Consider the following 21898-nt stretch of genomic DNA (forward strand, 5'->3'; position numbering starts at 1 on the left):
CGGCGGGGGCTGCGGGACGGCGGGCGGCGGCCGGGGCTGCGGGACGGCGGGCGGCGGCGGGGGCTGCGGACACCGGCAGGTGCGGCTTCTGGGGACGGGGATGCCGGGGCGGGCGAGGAGCTCGAGGTGACCGGCTTCCAGACCGGGAGCTGCCGCGGCTTATCCCTCCGGGTGGGGCGCGGACGTGGCCCACCAGGTGCAGACCCCGTGTGGACTTGATCCCGGAGCGTGACCCGGTGGCGGTTATAAGATGCCGTCCGTGTCACGCGGGGATAATTAGGATTCGGGGATCGCCGTAAAAGCGCGGTTTGCTGCTGTTCGTACCACACGAGGACCCGGAGCCTCTAACTTACCTTTTTTCTCATTGTGCTTGATTTTCTGCTTTTCCGTTCCCCATTTTAATATATTGCTCATTTTGATAGCTTGGGGACGGCGTAGGAACGCTGGGAGGAGCAGAGCACTACCTGTAAGGTCGGCTTCTGTAAACTCGGGCCTTCACAGGTAGTATTAAAATTTCACATCTTCAGTATTTATTTGAAAAATTTATGTAAACTGTCTTTAATTAACATGTAATCGTAGCGTTTTAATCACACAGCTCCCGAGAGCCGGAAGTGTGTTAGCAGTCGCTATGCCGGAGTCCGTCCCGTGCTGCAGATAGAATGGGATTGTCTTGTTCCTCGAATATATAATCGATATTAGTCTGTTGTTACTTCTTTTTAAGAGTGTCTTCTACATTTCCTATTTCAGATGCTGATAGAGGATCCCATGGCCACTTGTCTCTCTCCCCCAGTCTATGATATGATCTGTAAACTGGGGTTTGAAGTCAGAGAAACTTGGGACATTGATTGCATTGTGACGCAGAGGGGGCACGTGTGCTGGCCGACCATCACAGCCCGTGTGGCGTATACACGGTCAGATCTGTGTGCTCTCGGCTCCCCAAGCACAGGTCAGTGCGGGTCCGTTTAATACGTCTTCACTCTAAAACTCTCCTTTCTGTCCATTCTTTCTCTTAGTTAGAACTTGTTATAATACAGACGTAGCTCAGAACAGGAGAGGGTCAGGTGGCACGGGAGGTAGTGAGGCCAGAGGAGCGCAGGAGAGGTGGGAGTGCCGAGCCAAGGATGCCCTGTGTGAGGAGGCGGCCGCGGGCGCGGGCGGCACAGCCTCACTCCAGGCCAACAGTCAGATGGAGGAGAGAAGGCAGAAGGCGTGCGGGGAATTCTGCATGGGAAGGGACCAGCAGGGTGTTACACGCTGTCTCAAAGGTTCCAGGCTTTATTGTTCATTCTTTAGAGCAGGAAAGTGGGTTGGGAAATTTAATCATAGAAAAATTTCAAGCGCACATTCCCGGGCCCAGCAATTTCATCCCAGGAATTTGTAAGACAGGCCCACCTGCAGGTATAAAAGAGTCTGCTCTCGGTGCTGACTATAAGCAAAAATTGGAAAAACAAAAAACGAACCAACAAAACCCAGACACTGGAAACAGCCACACGTACAGTGTTACTCTGACGGAGGCACACAAGAGAGCGTTACGCGGGGCACGAGGATTGAGAAGCCCGCCTCTCTGAGCCATGTGGCTTAGTGAGAAAATGGGGGGGGCTTAGAATTGTTTTTGCTTGTGTGTGTATGAATATTTCTAAATGTACCCCAGAAATTAATAACTGTCGTTGCTATTGGAAGGAGAACTGGGTGGCCAGAAGGGAGACCTTCACCTGCTTATACTTTTTGGGTGTGAACCGTGTGAATGTTGTTTCAAATTTACCAAAAAATTAGGACATAAAATTCGTATGTTCTAAAATAACGTCATTGGAAATCTCATGGTCTAATAACGTCAAGTAAAAAAATCAGGTTCAAAGATCATACAGTATAAACCTGGTTTTGTATAAACTTACATACGAGTAAAGTAAAGAAAATATTTTCTCTTGATTAACCTTTTTGTATTTTCAAACCCCACTAATAGCGTAATTTTGTTTTATTATCAGATGAGTGCTATGTAACTTATTCCCACAATATCGGGGTAGCTTTATTATAGGCTCAACTAGAAACCGGTTGGTCGATTTCATGGAAACTTCTGATTGATGTACGTGTTCTCTGATGCTCTAGGCACTTTCGTCACCTAACACGGAGCTGTGGTGGGGCTGTGGCACTAACGCTGGTTTTCTTACCCCCGCAGCCCAGAGTCTGGATTACCGGGGCAGCGTGCGGCTGTTGGGCCCTGTGTGTGAGGCCGTCCACTCACATTTGTTATCTCTGACCAAGGGACAATTTGAGATTCGATACGTGCCGTGGCTGCAGTGGACAGCTTTTCCAGAGGTTTGGCTTGTGAACAACCTTTAGAAGTACAAGACTTTGCAGAGTTTGCCTAGAGGCCCTGGTTATCTGCTCATCTTTCCTCTCCTCCATCCGCTAAGCCCACCACCCGTGAAAAGGCTGGAGGGTTTTGAGGGAAACTTGGACTATTACGCAGTAGCCCACATCCAAGCTAAGAAACATGCTTGGAACAAAGGAAGGTTTGGGATGCGTTATCCGCATGGGGGGTGGGGAGTAGCTGGTATGCGGGTGTTGGTCCTGGGACACACGATCATGGACCGCTCCAGGAAAAGAGCAGAGACCTCACGGACAGACAGTAAGGCATTCTTTAGACAGTGGACAGGGAAGCCAGCTGGTTTGTGGAGGGAATCGAAGGGAGGAGGTGAGTGTGGGCCCAAGCCCAGACCTTGTTCAGGTCCAGGCATTGCACTTGGAGCACAGCAGCACGGCGACTCCGCGTGGTCTTCCTCTCCGGTACTGTGGGTTTCCTGAGGCAGCTGGAGCGGGCGTTGCTTCTCCCCCTTGTAACGGCTCTCACCCAGCAGGCTGAGCTGCCTCTGTTTATTGGCTTAGACCTAATCAAAATGGGAAATAAGATTTAGATCAAAACAGCTGACTTTCCAATTTGTAGTCATGCCAGATTTACTGCTTTCGGTGAACATTTAAATGAAGGAGAAAAAAAGTTCAGAACTCCTTAGCTATTAAGCAGTTTTTGATTCTCTTAAGTATTGTTACAGTTGAGTCTTGAACAATGCAGGGCTAGGGTGCCCAGCCCTCGTGCAGTGGCAGATCTGCACGTAACTTAGAGGACTCCCTCGGAACCGAACTGCTCGTAGCCTCCCTGACCACAGGCCTTACTGATGATGCAGGTGGGTGGTCCACACGCATTCTGTATGTTCTGTGCGTCATTACGGGGCTTGTACAGTGAGGTCAGCTCGAGAGAAGCGACTAAGAAAATCACGAGGAAGAGAAAAATACACTTACAGTACCGCACTATGTTTGTGGGAAAAAATTGACATGTAAGCTGACCTGTGGCATCCACAGCTGTGTTCAGGGGTCAGCTGTGTATGTGTGTAGAAGTGTTTACCTGAACCAAAAAGGTCATGAAAACGTACCAGTCGAAACCTTTAGAAGTTTGAATTTCGTAGATGGTATTGCTTGAGGAACGTTTCCTGCCGATCACAGATTCTGACATATGTCTTACTCTACACAGTTATTTCCTGAAATATTTGCTGCTTTGGAAAGCCTCCAGGGTCCCGCCATCTCTCTCGGCTTAATGAAACTGACGGCGTGTCTCGAACGGGCTTTGGGAGATGTAAGTGTGAGAACTTTCTTCCACTCAAGTATGCGAACAAACATAAAGCTTTTACAGCTGTCCTCAGATTTCTTGATTTTAATTACTGTTTTCCTGTGAAATGTAATCATTTGGCACAGGTGTTTAGTATTTTTCTTTTTGAATGATTATGAAATCAAAACATCGGTGTCTTTGGTGCTTTTCTCGCTCATTTGTACAAACAGTGGCTTCATGCATGCGTTTCTCTGTGCGTTGTGGGGCCCCTCACCGCGCAGCTCGGACCCGCTCCTGTCTGGCCCGCAGGTGCTCGTCCTGCTCGGGAAGGACTGCCCCTTCCTTCTGCGAGACCTGCTTGCATCTGAGGAGCTTGCTGAGGTCTTCGGGCGGCCTGTGGTGAGTTGTTTGCCTGAACCTGACGGAGTAGACGCAGCACAGAGCCACTCGTGGTAGCTCGACTTGTGTTTCTCAGAAACTGATGCCTGCGGGAACGCGTCGTGAGAGCTGTGACTCGAGAGCATTCTCCCTTCCCATGGGTCCTTTCAGAATCGCCACTTTCCCGCCACAAGACCCGTGTCTCTTTTCCTGAGTCTTAGTGTGGTCTGCTAGCTTGTGATGGGATGGCCGCGGGGTCAGCCGCGGGAGCAATTTGGGCTCTGTTGCTTTCATTAATTATATGTTAATTATTGTCATAATAACATTTCAGGATAAAATTTTAATCATTTAGGGAGTGATACTAAAGTTTTACTCTAAAGTATCCATTTTTTTTTAACCTGCAGGAATTTCGCGACTGTTCATACTTACAGTGAAAAAATACTAGGTGTCAATTTAAAAGCGTGCAGAGCTGTATACTTTGTCAGAATCTTCCTCAGGCCACATGGCCGAGGCTGTTTGATGACTAAGCTTTGGGTCCCGGTGCGGGAGAACGCCAGCCCAGCCCAGCCTTTGAGCCAGAGTGACTCTTGAAACGCTGCTGTAACGTGTTCCCAGTTAGACTCTTTTTTGGATAAGAAATTTGTGTTCAGTAAAGCCCTCCCACTTTACAGTGGTTCCTAGTCAGCTTAGCCGGTGTTTCGGGGCGAATACAGAGCGAGGATCAAGTACAAGATTCCTGTAGTGCACTGACCTCTGGCACATGGCCGGATGTTCTGACCTGTTTGTTGCCTGCCTGGATGCCGTTAGCCTCTCGCCGACCTGTAGCCACTCGCAGCCCCAGATCCTTCCACTCATTCGCTGGCTTGTGCGTTTCTCATTGTGCAGGTGGTAAATGAAATTAAAATAAATATAGCTAAAAAAGTACTTAAAAATAACTTTTAAAAAAAGATTTTATTTATTTATTTGACAGACAGAGAGAGCACAGTAGGCAGAGAGGCAGGCAGAGAGAGAGAGAAGCAGACTCCCTGCTGAGCATGGAGCCCGATGCGGGGCTCGGTCCTAGGACCCTGGGATCATGACCTGAGCTGAAGACAGAGGCTTTAACCCACTGAGCCGCCCAGGCGCCCTTAGCTAAGAGGGTATTATTATGATTACTAGTAGTAGGCGTTACTGGTCAAGTATTAAAAGTTGATGTGAGCGGGAAGAGTTTCTGGAGTTGCTTGGAGGGAGGGGCTGGTTGCCAAGGGTTCTGTTGCTGACTTGGAACGCCTCTTTGTAGCTTCTGCTCTGGCTTGGCCCCTTGAGAGAAATTCAGGATTTCTGCATCGGTGTCCTCCGCTCACTCGGCAGGCGTCCGTCGGGCATCCGCAGACAGCTTTCGCTCCTTCCCCGCATCTTCTCGGGCCTCCCTCTTCCTTACCGTGTGACTTGGTTTTGAGCTCTCTTAGTCTCTGCGTATCCTCCATCTTACCCGAATCTGTTCCGAAGGGTGGTGCTGCAGACTGAGAGTGAGCCCGGGCAAGTGCCTGAACCTTGCCGTCCAGTAGCCAGGATCCCCTTCATTGGCGTCTTTGTAACTGAAGGGACAGGAGCGGGTGACTGCTGAGCCTCCAGCCAACAGCCAAGTAGGGGAGGCCTGGGCTGGGAGCATCCGTGGGCCAGGCGCTCCTCAGGGCCTGGCGTCTGTGGATTCTCTGTTCCGTTCTTTGTGATCTGTTTTACCTCGTAGTAGGCACACGGGAGGTGCAGGATGAGAGCAGCCTGGCCTGGGACGGACCTTGTTCCCTCCATGGCTCGTGGCCCCCAAGACCTCGCTTTTAGCTCTCCGTGCCTGCATTCCTCGTCTGCACAGCGGGAGGAGAGGTAGTGCCCTCCTCGTAGGTTATTCTGAGGAGGAAGGAGTAGTAAGTACACAGAATGTGTTTGGCGTGTTAAGCGCCCAGTGAACGTTGGAATGCTGTTCCTGTTACCGCTGCTGCCGTACGCCAGCCGGAGCGTTGGGTCTGCGGAGAAGACCGAAGCAGACGTTCTCCACTGCTTGTCGGCTTGTTCTGGTGACTTTGAACTCTCCGGTAACCTCTTCTTAACCTGCTCAGATGGACGTGCTGAAGGTCTTCGTCGGATCCCCGTCTGGACTCAACTTGCGGAACGTCCTGTGGCATGGGTTTGCCTCCCCTCATGAGATCCCCCCAAAGTACGTTGCTACAAAAATAATTTTCTCTCTTCTTTGAGATACTTGAGTTTGTTTTATCTTGAATCTTACATCAGGGAAAGGTGTGTTTTGGGAAAGATGAGAGTTTTGATGCAGAAACTTGGTGAGAATAGACTGAGGCCAGTGGACACCTGGTGTGTGACAGGGTCGGGACCCCACTGAATCGCAGCCCAGAGGCAGCTGTAGGCCAAGCCTCGTGGAGGTGACAAGAGCCACCGCCTGCTGGGGAGCGGGCGACCCCGAGAACTGTGCTCGTGAGCCTCCCAGCCCTCGCGTAGCTGAATTCCCACAGCCGGGGGAGGTTCCTGCCATGGAATGGTGGTGTACTTTCTTAGTTTTAAAGCCAATCTCTTTGTGTGCAGGACTGTCTGTTTTTCTAACGGATCCTGTGGTGTTCTGCTCTAGGTACTGTTCAATGATGGTGCTCTTGACGGCGGGGCTGGGCCAGCTGCTGAAGACGTACTTGAAGCAAACGAAACTTGTGCTGGCACACCGACCTTCCGTAGCTCTCGCAAACCTGGAGGAGGCGGCTGTTTTCCCCGGCAAGTGCTGCACCTCACAGTTTCCCTTGAAGCAAGAGGGGTAAAGTCAGGAAGCAGCGCAGGGACTTGAACCTTTTAGATAGACTCCGTGCTCTCCAGAGGCTGGAGATTGTGAAGTTTTGAAGCTGCTTAAACTTCGTTACGTAAAACCTCACCTCTTCCCACCGCGGCCCTGGGTTGTGCTGGGGAGTCTGTGAGTCGTGGCTGCATGAATCCATTAGCCGTGTTAGACATGGTCCGTCCTGCAGGCGTGCGGACGTCCAGACGGCTTAGGACCGTTTGGTAATGTACATTCCCTTCTCCTTTGAGCTCTCCTACTTTTATGTGCGCAATCATGATGCCAAAAATGCCGGCAGCCTCGGTGTCTCCTCTGTCCTCTTTGTTACTTTCTGTGACAGAGCCGTCTGCCACATCAGCGGGGGCGGGGGACAGACCGTCTGCCACATCAGCGGGGGCGGGGGACACAACCTCTCCGAGCCTCTTCCTTTCCCAGTGGGCAGCGCAGCTGTAGGAGCTGTATGTCTGCTGTAAGTCATGGTAGGAACAGCCCAGCTCGCTTGAGTCCCAGCAGGCTATGCCCGTTTGTGCCTCGGACCCTTGGGTAGTCTGGTGACTGCCAGTAACGTATTCTTTTTAAGACTTTACTTTTTAGAGCAGTTTTCTGTTTGGAACGAAATGGATCAGGAGGTGCCGAGGTTTCCGTATACCCCCCCAACGTCCTAACCAGTGTCCTACCGCAGGGCCCAGTTGTGTGGGAGGAACGCGCACAGACGTGCCATCGTCAGGCAGAGCCCGCAGTTCACCTCAGGGTTGGGTCTTGTTCCTCTGTCTTCTGGAGACGTGTCTTTCCTTGGCCAGCGTGGCCAGCTGGTCCGCCCTGACGTCCTCCTCACAGCTGTGGCCGGAGTCACTAAAGAGGCGGTGGTGCACGTCCCTCTGCCCCCCTGGGTAGCCAGGCTCACCTAAGACTCTGGGCACCCCGGCCTGCGCCTGCTCACGTCATGCTTCAGTGGGTGAGGGTGATGGTTACTTCACAGACGTTACTCCCGCGGTACTTGGCCTGTTAGAAGACGTGATGAGGAACTCGGCTTTCATACGGAAGGTCATGATGCCGTACTGGGAAGCTGCGTTACTCGGCTTCCGGTCACACAGGTAAGCGACGAGGCTCGTCCCTCTCCGGGAGGGCCGAGCTTAAATACCTTCACAGCGTTGACTAAGGCCCTGCATGTCCACCTTTTGGTGCGGTCGATACTGATAATCATGGTTTGGAATCAACTTTTCGAGGTCAGTCGAGTTGTTACTATGAGAGAACCGTGCGTCCCGTGTTACAGATTCCTGCACTGAGGAGGAGGAAGGTTCTACTCTGTCTCCTGGGGAGCAAAGTAGATGCCTGTGGACGTCGTGAGGTCCACAGACTTTGCCTCCCTTCGGGTTCCGCTGTCTAGACGTTGATTTGTACCTTGGAAACCCCCCCAAATGCTGGAATTCGAGTGTTTCTTACAAGCAGTGGGAAGAACAGGGCAGATCTCTGATGACATCTTATTCTAGAGATTCTTGGCATGTTTCCTTTCACGCCAGAACAGTGGAAAATAGATTGAAGCTCACGGTTTAAGGAGATGGTGATTCCGCGCTCTTGTGTTGGCCCCCCTGGCCCCGGTCGCACATTGGTAACATCCGGATCAGAGGACGCTGCTTGGGGTTGGTGCCGGTGTTTACTCTGGAAGCTTGCGGTTTGCCCATTTTCCTTCAATTTCACAGGTTTGCGGACTGTGCCATGTTGCTACTGACGCAGCTGGAGGCGGGACTTAGGAGCGTTTTTGCCACCGTTAACCAGTGTCCGAGAAGACTTCTGACCGCTGAGGTACACATGCCGTAGGGGTTGATGGTGGGTGTCGCTGTACTGAGTTTTCTCTGCTGCATTAAAAGTTTTTAATACCTTAGTTTGTTTACTCTTTTTTTTTTTTTTTTTTTTTTAAAGATTTTATTTATTTATTTGACAGAGATCACAAGTAGGCAGAGAGGCAGGCAGAGAGAGAGGAGGAAGCAGGCTCCCCGCTGAGCAGAGAGCCCGATGCGGGCCTCGATCCCAGGACCCTGAGATCATGACCTGAGCCGAAGGCAGCGGCTTAACCCACTGAGCCACCCAGGCGCCCAGTTTGTTTACTCTTTAATGGATTTTATAGCCAAGAATTTTCTTTGGAAGACTTACGTGTCATTTTTTATGGCTTCCTGTTATGGTTTTATATGACATAAGTATTTATGATTGTTTCTGATGGTCCTATATTTCCAAGTATCTCAAACTCGTCATAAAAATAGAAACCACGTGTTTCCTGTCTGTAGCCGTTACTGTCACGTAGCCTGGGAGCCCCAGGAGGTGGCCCTGTTGAAGGACACCCCTTGCTCTGGGCCAGAACTGCCAGGAATCTAGGCGGAGCCTCTGGGCAGCCGTGTGCCCGGTTTCCTACAGGCTCCCGATGGGCAGAGCTGGGGGGCGTGTGGTCGGGGTGAGCAGCAGTGGCCGCCCTCCCTGGAACTCTTGTTACTCGGGCTTGGTTAGCTTCCTCTTTCCGCCCCTGTCCAGCGGCGTCCCTCAGAATTCCGTTCTCGGCCCTGTGCTCCCCGGATCTGCCGCTGGGAGATTGCACTCCCTCCCACGTCTTAGCCACCTCACTTCCGTGGGGACAGGGACTGGAAAATAGTTTGAACCTAATGAAATGAAGGCCTGCCGCACGCAGAGCCGTGGAGGCGCCAGAGTGGCGGCGGGACAGCCGATCGGAGCGTGGAAGGCCGCTGCCGCCCTGGCCGTCGTCGCCTCTGACTCCGCTCATCCAGCTCCCGAGTTAGGTCCCCGCTTGCTGGACATTCTCAGACATCTTCAGGAGTTTTCCCCAGGTCTCAAACTACTTTATTTCTAAAAATCTCACTTTTCCTCCCACAAATTTGTTCTCCAGAGTTCCTAATTACCCTTGTCCACTCGGGTGCCGGGCTCCAGCCACCTGCACCCCCGGGTGCTGCGTCCCCATCATCCACTTGGTGTCCAGCCCCGCCTGCCCGCTCTCTGCGCTGGGCATCCCCCAGCTCCTCTGGCAGCGACGAGTATCCCTACATCTCTTAGGGCCTCATTGCTTAAAACCGCAGCAGCTCCCCAACGCCTGCAGCAAGCTCCGCGCATGTTGGGGGCAGGCGCATGCCGGGGACCCCGCATGGTTCCACCTTCCTCTAGTCTGTCTCCTTTCGGATTCCTCTGGCATCACTGAGGCCCCTCGCTGGTTCCCGAAGGTCTGTCCGCAGGCTTTGCCCGCTGTCCACACTTGACCACTGGAGGCCACGTGAATGACCTCCCAGAGCCTCAACTCCAGTGCGGCCGCTTCTCTGCCCCGCGTCCTGCTTTTCTCTCCGGGCAGTTCTGCTCTGCCTTCTTGCATGTTCGTGCGGGTTTCTGTGCAGGCCCCGTGAGAGTGCGGCTCTCACATTTGTGTCGCCCGATGCCCTCGCCCGGTGCCTTTCGTGTCGGCCCCGGGGAGAGACAGGCAGTGTTGTGCAGCGTCTGTCTCTCCGCGGAGAGAGGAGAGCCCCTGGCAGCCCCAGCTTCCCTTGCATCTGCTTGGGATGACTTCACGGTGGCATAAACAGAGTTGGTTACTTGCGTGTTTGTGGACCACACAAGTAAGTGGCATGATGTTTTACCGCAGAGTATCTTAGACTGTAGGCCAGGCTCTTGTTCAGAACGAACGTGGCACCCGTTCCTTTATCAGTTCTTTTATAAGGCAACACGCATGTGCAGATTCTCTGTGAACCAGGCTGTGAAGTGCTGTGCCCGTGGGTGCTTCCAGCCTGAGCGCTTCCAGCGGGAGCTTTCCGAGGTCAGTGCAAGGTCGGAGGAGGTGTAAGACTGTGTGACTTTAGGGGCGCCTGGGTGGCTCAGTGGGTTAAAGCCTCTGCCTTCGGCTCAGGTCGTGATCCCAGGGTGCTGGGATCGAGCCCCGCATCGGGCTCTCTGCTTAGCGGGGAGTCTGCTTCACCCTCTCTCTCTGCTTGATTGTGATTTCTGTCAAATAAATAAATAAATCTTTAAAAATCATAATAAATAAATGAGACCGTGTGACTTTAAGAAGCTTATGTAGAAGGGGTGAGAGATAGGGCTTTTCCACCAATTCCTTAAAATAAGGTAGAGGTTAATGCACGCAGTTTATGGAGGTCTGTGAAAAGCTCAGTATTTAGTAGGCATTCAGCTGTTCAGAGCTCGGGAAGGCTCCAGGGTCAGCCGTAGAGGTTTGGGGGCTAAAGATACAGACCTCATAGTATCTTATGTCATAGCAGATGTTGACGGGAATTTAACGTTAAATTGAAATCATGTTAGTAAGCATTAATAAACAAGACACTGTTTTGAGAGCTGGCGTCCACAGAATGCTGGCTTCGTCACAGTGTATATAAGATCTTGCTGAATTCCCCAGCAGCCTGTCGAGACAGGCACTGCTCATGTCCCGTTTGCAGAGAAACCTGTGGGGGGTGGTGCCCCAGGTCTCAGCTCCGGGGAGCCCGGAAGCCAGGAATGGATGTTGCGGCAGCCGGCTCCGAGCCTGTGTCTGTAGATGGGACCGTTACATGACGAAGTGTGCAAGACAGGCCCTTTGTGGGAGAGCATGTCCAGCTGTGCTCACTTGCACGCACTTGAGTGTGTGTGAGTCCTGCTGTGTGATGGGAAGAGCCTGAGCTGACACGTGCGGGAGGGGAATCTGAACGGGGCCCCACTGCCCCGTTCCCCATGGTTTCCCGTCTGATGACGTGCTGCGGTGCCAGGGACGTTCTTCCCAAAGTGCTGTCAGGCAAGACTTATTTTCAAAAAAAGGTTTCATATTTGTGTCCCTTTACTAGAATTGTGTTTTCTCTTTTGGGTAACTCTACTTACATTTTGTTTTGTTTTCTTTCCTTTTCTGAAGTCCACGGCTCTTTACACCACCTTTGATGAAGTAAGTAACTTACGGAGTTTCTAGAAATAAGACATTGTTTTTTACTACACAGGAAATATTGATAGTCATATATGCAAAAAAATCCATTTTATTATGGAATTAAGTGTAGTTTTCAGGCTAATTTTGAGATCCAGTATGATTAACCTAGTTTCTGAAGGTATGGACAGAGCGACATTGTAAAATGCCTGGAGATACTAATGCTGTGATTATTTGAAGGCTACATTGGAAATAAGATTAATGCTTGTTTTGCCCATGAAATGGACAGGAAATGCGGTTGTAAGTGTAAGCTGATGCACTTAATCTGTGAATTGGGTGTGTGATTCTGAAGCTGGAACTCACGAATAGTAAAAACTGCCATTGAAAATGTCTTTTTTCACTGAAGAGTAGAGAGGCTAGTGTGTGTGTAACCCTGGATAGTAATTCTGCAGCCCGCAGAGCTAGCCTCCCCCAGGAGACAAAGGGAGCCTCTCTATGGAGAGGGTTAGGTGTTTCGGTTCCTCTGCCGTTAAGATAACTCTTAGATCCCTTAGGAATGGGGGGCGGCGGGATTAAGCAATGTACGTGTTCACCTGTAGATTTCATCCCGTTAGGTAAATAATTTGCTATAATTTAACACATGATGTGTTTGATACTGTGAGGATTGAATGAAATAGTGTAGTTACATCTGTACAGAATTAGGGTCTGTAGGGTTGGATTGGGTGGTTGGGTTCCAAAGTGGTGTGTTAGGAAGTGACATGTAAAGTAATTCTGATGTGTGCTTCTACACACACACACACTCACGTGTGAGAACACACAAGCAGAAACACATAAGTACACACGAACACATACATATACACACGAACACACATGCACACCTACACACGTGTGTGTATGTGTGCATCTGTGTTAACCCATACATGTATAATACAGAAACACATGCACAGATACAGACAAATCCACAGAAGTAGGTGCGGGTACACACAACATGTGCACACACACACTGATACACACCCCAGCCCCATACACGTAGATAGAGCTCTCAGTAGACGTCTGTGCAGATAACTCATCCATTCACGTGTCTACCCGTCATCACACACACGTGTGAGTGAACACAAACACTGTATACACACACGAGATACGTGTGTTCACGTGCATTCCTGCGGTCATCATATCGGTTAAGAGAACAGGTAGCTGCTGTGACTCTAAGACAGCCCTTATCTCCTTTGCTTCGGGCTTCGGCGGCGTGTTGTAAGCAGGGGCTGCATCTTCTGACCCTGAAGATTCTGTAGGTATACGGGTGTGCGTTGATTAATGTATTTATTTTTGCTGTTTCAGATATTGGCAAAAGACTTGAACGACGGTAAAATCAATCAGCTTCCTCTTTTCCTTGGCGAGCCTGCGATGGTAAAATACTAGGCCTTTTCCCACCTGATACTCTTCAGCTTACGGATGTGATTAGCACGTCTCCAGAATGAAGCCCACCGTGGCCTGGGCTGTGCTCATGGAGAGCGCTTCTGAACCACCCCACACTGTCTCCACGCCGCGTGAGACGTCCGAGAGAGGGCTGCCAGATGCGGACAAGCAGGGGCTGTGTTCAGGCAGGAGTTTGGGGGGGGTTCCCACCCTGAGCATCGGCCACAAGTAGAGTACACAGTTTGGTGGGGGGAGTCCTGCCCCCAGCAGTGGCCACAGGCAGAGACATAGTTCCCCGGGGGTTCCCTCCCCGAGTAGCGGCCGCAGGTAGAGATGCAGTTCCCCGGGGGGGAGGGGGGATCCCGCCCTGAGCTGTGGCCACAGGTAGAGAGACAGTTCCCGGGGAGCCCAACACACTATGTCACCTTTATGACTGTGATTGACTGTGTGAAGCTCAGTTTCCGCGGCTCTGTAAGTGACACTGCTGTCCCTAGAGATGTCCGGCATGGCCCATTCTTTCTTCCCTCAGTTAGCAAACTAACAAAATATTTTCTCTGTTTGCATTCTGAAAGGAGTTTCTTTGGGATTTCTTGAACCATCAGGAGGGCCCTCGTATAAGAGACCGTTTAAGCCATGGGGAAATCAACTTATCTGAATTTCCAAAAGAAGTGGCAAATCAGTTGCTTGCATTTTCTGGGGTCCTTTTACTCAGATTTGTTGATGAAGATCTGTCGGCAGCCTTCAAGGTAGCGTACGGGGGAGAGAATCATTAGATGAGCTGTTACCCAGCCGGGACAGGATAGAGTGTATTTCCAGATGTAATTAACCCTTAATCAACTTTTCTTTAAATTTGAGCCGCAGCATGCCTCCTTCGGAAGCGCAGTGGCGACTTGATTTGATGACACGCGAGCTTTTGCCGCGGCGCATAAACCGTGTGATCAACCCGAAGAGGCGGTGTGTGAGACAGGGTTACCTCACTATGTGAGGAAATTTTACAAATAATGGTTAAATTGGTCGGATGGAATATGTGCATTGATCAGTAAACTGATTCTTTTATTATCTTGCAACAAATAATTTGGGGTCGTTCATATTTTAATCTTGTTTTCAAATGACACACATCACATTTACTGTAAAGATTGTTGAGAGCTTCAGACAAAACAGAAAACGTGATAGGAAAAGTGACAGCGCTCAGGAGAGCCTGCCAGCAGGGCGAGCCCTGTTCACGGACGGGCGCACGTCCTTCCACGAGCGCACGGTGCGGCCAGAGAAAGCGGTTAGTGGCCGAGCGCTCCGCGGTTTCTGCCGGCTGCCGGCCGTTAGCGGTGCACCCTCGCGACGGGAGCTGGTCCCCGTGGCCGGGCTGGGTTCTGACGGGTGGGGCGCTGCCGATGACAGTGTCTCGAGGCGGCGTCCTTGGTCACTGGGCGCGTGTGAGGGAATTTGCACAAGTGCAGTTCTGAAGCAAAACTCGCTTTTACTGTTCGTTGGAAGCGTGTGATTCTTTTGTGAACAATTAATGTCTTTTGCTCCATTTTATGCGTTTCTGTGGTTTGTTAGCGGCGCTTGCCACTCCCATGTGCGTGTTGCTTCTTACTTGTCCTGAAGTTTTGAGGTCTTTTCATTTTGGCTTAGGCATTTGGAATCATTCTTAAAAGACCCTCCGTTTCCAAAATTGTGGACCTAAATGTGCATTTCCCCGGTACCTTTCAAGGGTTTCTTCCATTTACATCTTTTGGTCCAACCGGAATTTATTTCATCTGGGAATGAGAGAATCTGCGTTACTTGTTTTTATCTCTTTGTTGGTTTGTTGTTGTTGTTGTTGTTGTTTTGACAAAAGCCTTGCGGGTTGGCCCGAGAGCGTTTGGCAGACGGACGTCTCCTTGGCGCGTGCGGTGGGCTCGGTCTCCTCGTGCGTCCGTCCTCACCTTTGTGAGAGTGCGGCGTCTGGTGCGGCGTCTGGGGGTTACTGCCCCATCCCTCTTTTTCAGAATTTCCCTGCATCCTCCCCAGTAGCTTGTAGGCAGACCTGCCTAGTTACGGTGCCCACAAAGTCCGAGACTAACCAAGCCACAAACAGGAGTAGGCTCTTGATGGGTTCATTTTGGGGAACTGATGGTTTTTACAATAGCGAGCATCGTTCCCAAACGTGGTGTCTCGTGTCCTCAGAATCCTCCTCTCTTCGCTTGTCCGCATCGTGGGTCTCCCTCCGGCGTAGACTCTCCCCAGCACTCGCGTGCGGTGTGCCAGGCCAGGCTGCCCTCCCTTCGATGGCCCTTTGTGTGCTTGTCAGCGGAGCCGCCAGCGGGTCCCCGGAGGGCCTCCGCGCTCCTCCCTCCGCCCGCCCCTGCTCTCGCATCTCTGCCAGGCCACGGGGCCTCTTGTGAGGACGGTGAGTGGTGGCCGCCTCGTGTGGAGCTCGGCCCGCCTGCCTTGCTTGGGTCTTTGAGCGAACGAAAGCTTTGCGCCTGGATACTCAGTGACTCGCTTCGTGCTGCGGAGCATTCTGGGGCGTTACTGCCTCTGCAGGAAAGTGACCGGTCAAGGACGGTGTTCAGAGTGAGTCAGCCGTCGGCTCACTGACTTTTCTGTTCCTGGTAGCTCTTAATTCAGCCTGCCTGGCTTTTCCGGCCGCATTGTCACATGAGCTGCGAATTGGGTTATTTTTACTCATTTCTGGCGTTTGCATGTTTAGCAGTATGACTCTCTTTTAGTTGTACTGATTTGTAATTTTTAAATTCCCATTCTCTTTTTTTGGGAGACATCTGTGTATTTTTAGTTGATTGTTTGGAGTCTGTCTTCTTCTTACGTGTTTCCAGTGTCCCTGATTGCGGACAAAGAGGAGATGTGACCTTTGTTTATCGTGAATCGGCTTCCTTTGAAAAACTTCGTTTGTGACCACGTGACCACCGAGTCAGCTCTGCTCCAGTGGAGAGTCCTGCTCTGTCAGAGCTGAAGGAGCCTGGGCGGGGGCCTTCGTGTGACTCGCACCCCGCGGGAGGAAACCGGGGGCCTGGCCACAGTCACAGTAACCCTTGTCTGTGTTTTCTGAACCAGGAAGAAGCGGCGATCGGATCCCTGGCTGCTCTCGCGGATGGCTACAGCGCTCACTTCCACCCAGTTTCTCAGCTGAAAAAACAGGTGAGCCACCCGCGGGCCATCGGGATGGTTGTGCACGGCGCCTGCGGCAGAAATGCCCACGGGGCCAGGCACCCTGCCAAGCCAGACCTCAGGGTCGCGACCAGAGGCTGCCGCTCAGGAGTGTGGCCTTGGCCCCGCAGCTCTGTCCCTCCGAGCCTCAGGGCCCACATCCGGCAGAGGCAGTAACAGCAGTCTCGTGTCTGGTGATGGAGGACTTGAGTCCTGGCGGCCGGCGCGGCAGGTTCTCGCCTTAGCTGGGACTGCTACCCCATGTACCAGTGGCGAAGCACGGCAGTGTTCCTTTCACCACATGCGACCAGAGTGTGTGCCCTTGTAAATTAGATGGTGCAAGCCACAGACTTTTGAGCATTTCTGCCAGGAGGTTCCAGTATGGAAACGAGCTTGGTGCTTTATTTTCCTCGTAGTGGGATGTGAATGTGCGAGGGGCAAGGATGGGCTCGTCTCCAAGAGCAGCGCAGCCGCGGTAGCTGCCGACGCAGACGTCCATCCGTGGGCCTGCCCCTAGACCAGGCTGTGGAACCCAGCGGAAGGGTTTAGGGAGTGATTTGCAGCGGCAGCTGGAGGAATTGCCCGAGACGCTGGAGTCTCATCGATGATGTCGTAAGAGAAGAGCGTCAGTTAGCAGGGGCTGTCAGCAGTGACGTGCCGAGAGTTCTAGAGGAGTTTTACTCTGCTGGTGCTACGTGACGGATGAATTCGTCGCGGGGACCGGTGTCCCGTGGGTTCTGGTTTAGCAGCAGGCATCAGGCTGCAGACACCAGAGACCCGCAGCGTCCCGACCTGCAGCGTCCGGAGGGGGAGGGAAGGGACGTACAAGAAGGGAGAACGTCCCACAAGAGCCAGAAGCTTCAGGAAGGCAGGCTTTGCCCGTAGACCTCCGCGGCCAGCTCTGAAGCCTCACGAGCGCCCCTGCTCCTTGACTGCCGTTTCCACGGCCCTGGTCGAGGCCCCTTCCATGCCCCACAGGGCGTGTTCCCGCCCGGCCCCTCCCCTGCGGCCCTCCTCCATGCCATGGTGTCTGCTCTTTTCGTCAGCAGCACCGCGTCCCAGTCTGTCCGAGGTCCTTTTGCTGCTGCGGCTGCGGCTGCTGCAGGTACCCACAGGCGTAGGTGTCCGCGTTCAGGTCGCTCATACCTTCACGAGTCCAGAATTTGGCGCGGGCTGCCCTGGTTTGGTGTCGCGTCCGAGATGACGAGACGTTGGTGCCGGGCTTCCCGGAGAACCAGGGAGAGGGGCTGCCCTTTCTGACCTGACCTCCGGAGTCACACATCCTCACTGCCACTGTGTTGTCTGGGTGAAGGCCACTCACCAAAGCACGTCCCATTTTGGGAGGGCTCGCAGCCCCCTCTCTCAGCAACGGGGGCGTCGAGAGTTGGCCGATACGGTTTATAACTCCTCTGCATGTTAACTACCTCCCAATCTCCCGTTAGCTTCACTGCTCTGCGCTTATCTGATTATACTGAGTAGCTGAGACCCACCTCCTCAGTTGAAAATGTAAGATCTGTAACAATTTTACCAATACAGATCTCCTAGAAAGGAATTGCTATGTTCATAATAGTTGACAAGTGTATTTTTCAGGCGGTTACTGTAGAATCTTTAAAAGCACTAGGACATTTTCCTCTTAGGTGCTGAGCTGTGAGGAGAGCATCCGAGTTTGGCCTCTCCCGCCTTTGCCTGAAGTGGCCTCCAGGTGAGTTCTGTCCTGGGGTCATGCAGACCTCACAGTCCCCAGTGGACACTAGCCTCGGCCTGGGGTCTCGGCCGTGCGCTGGGAAGACCAAGTACAGGGGGCTTGCTAGGCCTCATGGGCGGGGCAGGGGGCGCAGAAGGGGCAGTGTCCCTGCTGAGGGCCCCGCTGGGTGGTGGGTCATTTGGGGGAGACCAGACACATAGGAACGGGGGTCGGGCATTGTGGGGAGGAGGATGGGGTCCACTCAGAATACTCAGTGGGTGATCAGACACAGTATCTGAAGGTCGGGAGAGAAGTGGGGATGGAGATTTTGGAATCAGGATGTAGCAGGTCCGTGTGGTGGCAGTAACACTTGGACAGCTTGTTGCTTATCTTTCGTCAACAACATGTTGCTTTTAGGGTATTGAATTGTTTACATATACCGTCGTCTCTGACAGTGGCTTTTTCTTTTTCTTTTTGGGAAAACTAGTTGCAGATTCAGTGAACCGTTAAGTAGTGCACCCGGGCACTGATTGGCGTCCTCATCATCGTCCTGTCTCTGTCTCATCTGTTTTTCAGATCAGTGGCTACTTCCGAAACTCATGCCTGTGAGGCTTTCATCACCGAAATCCTGCCAGAGCTGCTCTGCCATCTGCCCGAGCGCTCCGGCCGTGTCAGCGGCTGTGATGGTCTCCCTGCTGGGAGGTGAGTCTCCGCGGATCACCCAGAGCAGTCAGAGTGCTGACCGGCCGCACTGGGGTCCATGCTCTGCTGTGTGCGGTGTCGTGATGTTTGTGAGCTGCCAGCAACGTTTGACCCTGCTGTGGTCGCGCCGCCGCAGACCGGGGAACCCAGCCTCCATGCTCAGGAGGTCAGAGCCCGATGATGCTCTCCTACACGCTCTGGCCCCTGCAGCGAAGCGCACGTGCGTGCGTGTGAATGTGTGTGTGTGTGTGTGAGAGACGTCCTCAGGCCTGAGCATCGTGTGGAGCTGGCTGCTGCTCCCCAGAAGCTCACCGTCGGGAGGCTCGGGAGCTGAACCCCCGCTGAGAACACACTCTAATCCCCAGGTGGCCTGAGGCAATCCAGGAACTCTGCGGCACCCGCATCCGGACTCTGTTCTGTCCCAGAACTGTCCTGGAAGTGGTCACTGTGCTCCGAAGCATCGGTGCCTGCTGCGCCTGCGTGTCCCGCCAGGTCGCTGCCTCGGCGGAGCTGAGACACCAGCAGTGGGTGGAAAGGAGCCTGCGCTCACGGCAGAGGCAGACCTACCTGCACATGGTCAGCAGGTGTGGGGCTTGCTGCGCTGGTTGGAGACACCCGCTGGGCTGGGCTTCTGTCGGGACGCGGCTCTGACTCGTATTTGTGGAAGACGCTGCAGCCGATGGTGTTCTAAACCCTGTCGTGATTGTGGTGGAAGAGGGTGTGGGTGCTGCTGGCCCGAGTGAGCCCCGGGGTCTGACGTGCCAACAGCAGGTTACCTTGGGTGTGACTGTTCGGTCTCCTTACCTGGTGTGTATGTTAGGGTGTTCTCCATCCCTAAGCAGTTACCATTTTGGACAAATTCCTAGAGCTCTGGGTTAAGTGGGCATCTCTGTCTATGAAGCTTTTAACGGGTTTTGCTTGGCTGCTTCTGAAAGGCACACTCTACCAGCAGGTTCGACGCCGCCGCCGGTTATGTTACGTCCTTCCCAAAGTGGTGTATTTCAAAACAAAATCTCCACGGGTTCATGAGCGAGATAGTATCTTACTTTGATTGGAATGTCTTTGTGTCCTGGAGACACTGAACACGTTTCCACGTTTGAACCATTTGTGTGTTTCTTCCTGTGAGAGCCCTTGACCAAGTACGAGACTGTAGGGGAGATGCAGGCAGAGACCCAGCCCCAGGGGGAGCGCTGGACGCGGGGCCGGCGGCCTCCTGCCCCTGAGCAGCAGCTGCTGGGAAGCTGGGCGGCAGCTGGTGGGCGCTCCTAGGGGTGGGGGGCCCCTTGGGGAGACCAGCCAGCAGCCGCCTTCTCTTGAGAAGTCTAAATTTAAGTTCCCTTGAGAAATAGTTTACACTGGTGAACGTGCAAAATACTTAGGTTTGTCAGATTCTAACTTTCTTCCTCTTTTTTAGTGTTAAGCTTCTGTCCCCTGTGCTTCACTTGATTTTATTGCTGATTGCCCTGGAGCTGGTCAACATTCACATGGTTTGTGGAAAAAATCCCTGTGAATATCAACAGTATCTAAAGTAAGTGTGTTGCACGTAGAAGAAATGAAACCGTTTTAGTAAATAGAAGGGATTTTCACTTACTGGTTGTTTGGTTCTTTTAAATCCATGTCATGGTTGGCTCTTGACTGCTTTTCTCTGTGGATTTGGTACAACTTTGTGAGCCTTTAAAACGAGCGCCGGTGTAGGCTCATTGCAGAGCAGCACATGGGACGCTTGCGGAGGCTCCGAGTTCCTCACTCCACTGCCCGGGCCGGCTCTGCTGCTGCCTTGCAGCTTGTTCTCGTGTCTAAAGCGAGTGTGAAAGGACTGGCGTGTTCCCAAAGAGACGTGGACCCAGGTGGGAACCAGGCGTCCGCCCTGCAGAGTGTTACGGATCGTTGGCCCCGGATGACCCCCGCCCCCACCTTGGCCCTGTTGAGAGTGCGTGGGGGGTGTGGTCTGAGGTGGACCGTCTGGGCACGCGCGGTGGGAGCAGCGCCCTGGCCACCAGCACCGCGTGCCCAAAGTTCCGCACAGTGACCGCCCGAGGTGACGCAGACCTTGCCAGATACAAATTCCTCTGCAGCGGAGGACCGCTCTCTGAGGAAGGATCTGTGGACTTCCTTTCTGTTGCTCCTTTAACGTCGAGCTTGAAAACATGCAGAAGTAGAGGTTGGGGAACGTTCTAGCCTACTTGACAGACGGGGGAGAACATGGAAAGTAGGAGCAGGCCTGGTGCTAGCCTGTCGGAGAAATGCCCAGGAACCGTCTGACACACCCCTCAGGAACGCTGTGTCCGCGTGAAAGGTCTCCCACGAGGCAGGCCACCGGCATCGTGAGGGCAGGCGTGGGAGTCCTGGGGCCAGAGCATGGCACCCCCGTGGGGGCGCAGGGTCTGCACGCTCCCCGTGTGTGCGTCGTGTGCTTGTCGGGTCCGGCTGCGTCTCCAGGGCTGCTGCGAGTCAGCATCTCTTCCTCTGTCTTCTGGTCTCACATCCGTTTCACGTGTGCGTCTTTGTCTTGAATTTACAGGCAAAAGTTAAGTAGAGTACTTCCGTTTTAATTCCAGAAAGAAATGAAAAGCGTGCATTTAAATCATTGTTGCATTTTATAATAAAATAAATTAATTTTTTTCCATTAAAACAGGTTCTTGAAGTCCATCTTGCAATACACGGAGAAGCTGGTGGCTTACACCAGCCAGGAGAGGAACAAGTGGAGCGAAACTATCAGTCTTACACGTGCAGCTCTACTGAAGATTCGGAATTTTACTGAGAAGAAACAAATGTTAATTCACTTAGCCAAGAAATCTGCAAGTAAAGGAGCCTTTTGAAAACACTTAGAAGTCGAGATGCTTTTGGCTGCGTCTGAAAACCGAGCCCAAATTGGGCTTTACCAGCGTGGAGATTGAAAAGCCACAGGGGGGTGAGTGGCAGGCTCTGTTTGACCAGGGATCAAGTTTCATTTTTCTGCAGCTTTCTGAATGGCTGTTCCTGCCTTTGTGTGAAACCGAGGCTCTACCATTTTGGTCCCCACACCACAACGCAGTGTCCAGGAGGAGCTTTTTACCCACGTGTCACCCAGAAAATTCTTGAAAACGGTCCCTGTGGCCAGGACCCTGTCCCCTGTGCTTCTGGCCGGGCTGGGTCGGCTCCACTCCTGAGACCCCCACTGGGGCCCAGAGGAGGAGTGTGGCCAGTCCAGCCTCATCGTTGGAGCTGAGAGAGTGAGGTGGACTGATCCAGATCCTAGGGGACAGAGCTAGGGAAGGAGGTGGGGTGGGTGGA

At 52.6% G+C, this 21898-nt stretch overlaps 2 protein-coding genes across 6 annotated transcripts in view; one reads left to right on the top strand and one right to left on the bottom strand.

Moving 5' to 3' along the window:
• Window positions 1-7837, bottom strand: part of DYNLT2 (dynein light chain Tctex-type 2) — a 22737-nt gene extending 14900 nt beyond the window's left edge. Inside the window, exons 1-3 of the mRNA XM_059401603.1 lie at window positions 7775-7837; window positions 6570-6755; window positions 5947-6064 (exon numbers count right to left, since the gene is read on the bottom strand). Coding sequence (XP_059257586.1) covers window positions 5947-6064; window positions 6570-6755; window positions 7775-7837 — 367 coding nt within the window. The remainder of the gene's footprint in view (window positions 1-5946; window positions 6065-6569; window positions 6756-7774) is intronic.
• ERMARD (ER membrane associated RNA degradation) overlaps window positions 1-21449 on the top strand; it is a 22272-nt gene extending 823 nt beyond the window's left edge. Inside the window, exons 2-19 of one of the 5 annotated variants that reach the window (XM_059401466.1) lie at window positions 423-501; window positions 748-946; window positions 2174-2313; window positions 3524-3625; window positions 3908-3997; window positions 6073-6170; window positions 6594-6730; window positions 7768-7882; window positions 8489-8591; window positions 11671-11700; window positions 13015-13083; window positions 13665-13838; window positions 16147-16230; window positions 17877-17941; window positions 18500-18625; window positions 18991-19209; window positions 20040-20153; window positions 21261-21449. In XM_059401466.1, coding sequence (XP_059257449.1) covers window positions 748-946; window positions 2174-2313; window positions 3524-3625; window positions 3908-3997; window positions 6073-6170; window positions 6594-6730; window positions 7768-7882; window positions 8489-8591; window positions 11671-11700; window positions 13015-13083; window positions 13665-13838; window positions 16147-16230; window positions 17877-17941; window positions 18500-18625; window positions 18991-19209; window positions 20040-20153; window positions 21261-21444 — 2049 coding nt within the window. In that variant the 5' untranslated portion in view covers window positions 423-501 and the 3' untranslated portion in view covers window positions 21445-21449. Of the gene's footprint in view, window positions 1-422; window positions 502-747; window positions 947-2173; window positions 2314-3523; window positions 3626-3907; window positions 3998-6072; window positions 6171-6593; window positions 6731-7767; window positions 7883-8488; window positions 8592-11670; window positions 11701-13014; window positions 13084-13664; window positions 13839-16146; window positions 16231-17876; window positions 17942-18499; window positions 18626-18990; window positions 19210-20039; window positions 20154-21260 lie in introns of those variants that run through there. The other 4 variants (XM_059401464.1, XM_059401465.1, XM_059401467.1 and 1 more) reach the window with 4 other exon arrangements.
• Window positions 21450-21898: the final 449 nt, after the last annotated feature.

This window comes from Mustela nigripes, chromosome 5 (assembly GCF_022355385.1).
Source record: "Mustela nigripes isolate SB6536 chromosome 5, MUSNIG.SB6536, whole genome shotgun sequence".
Lineage (NCBI taxonomy): Eukaryota > Metazoa > Chordata > Mammalia > Carnivora > Mustelidae > Mustela > Mustela nigripes.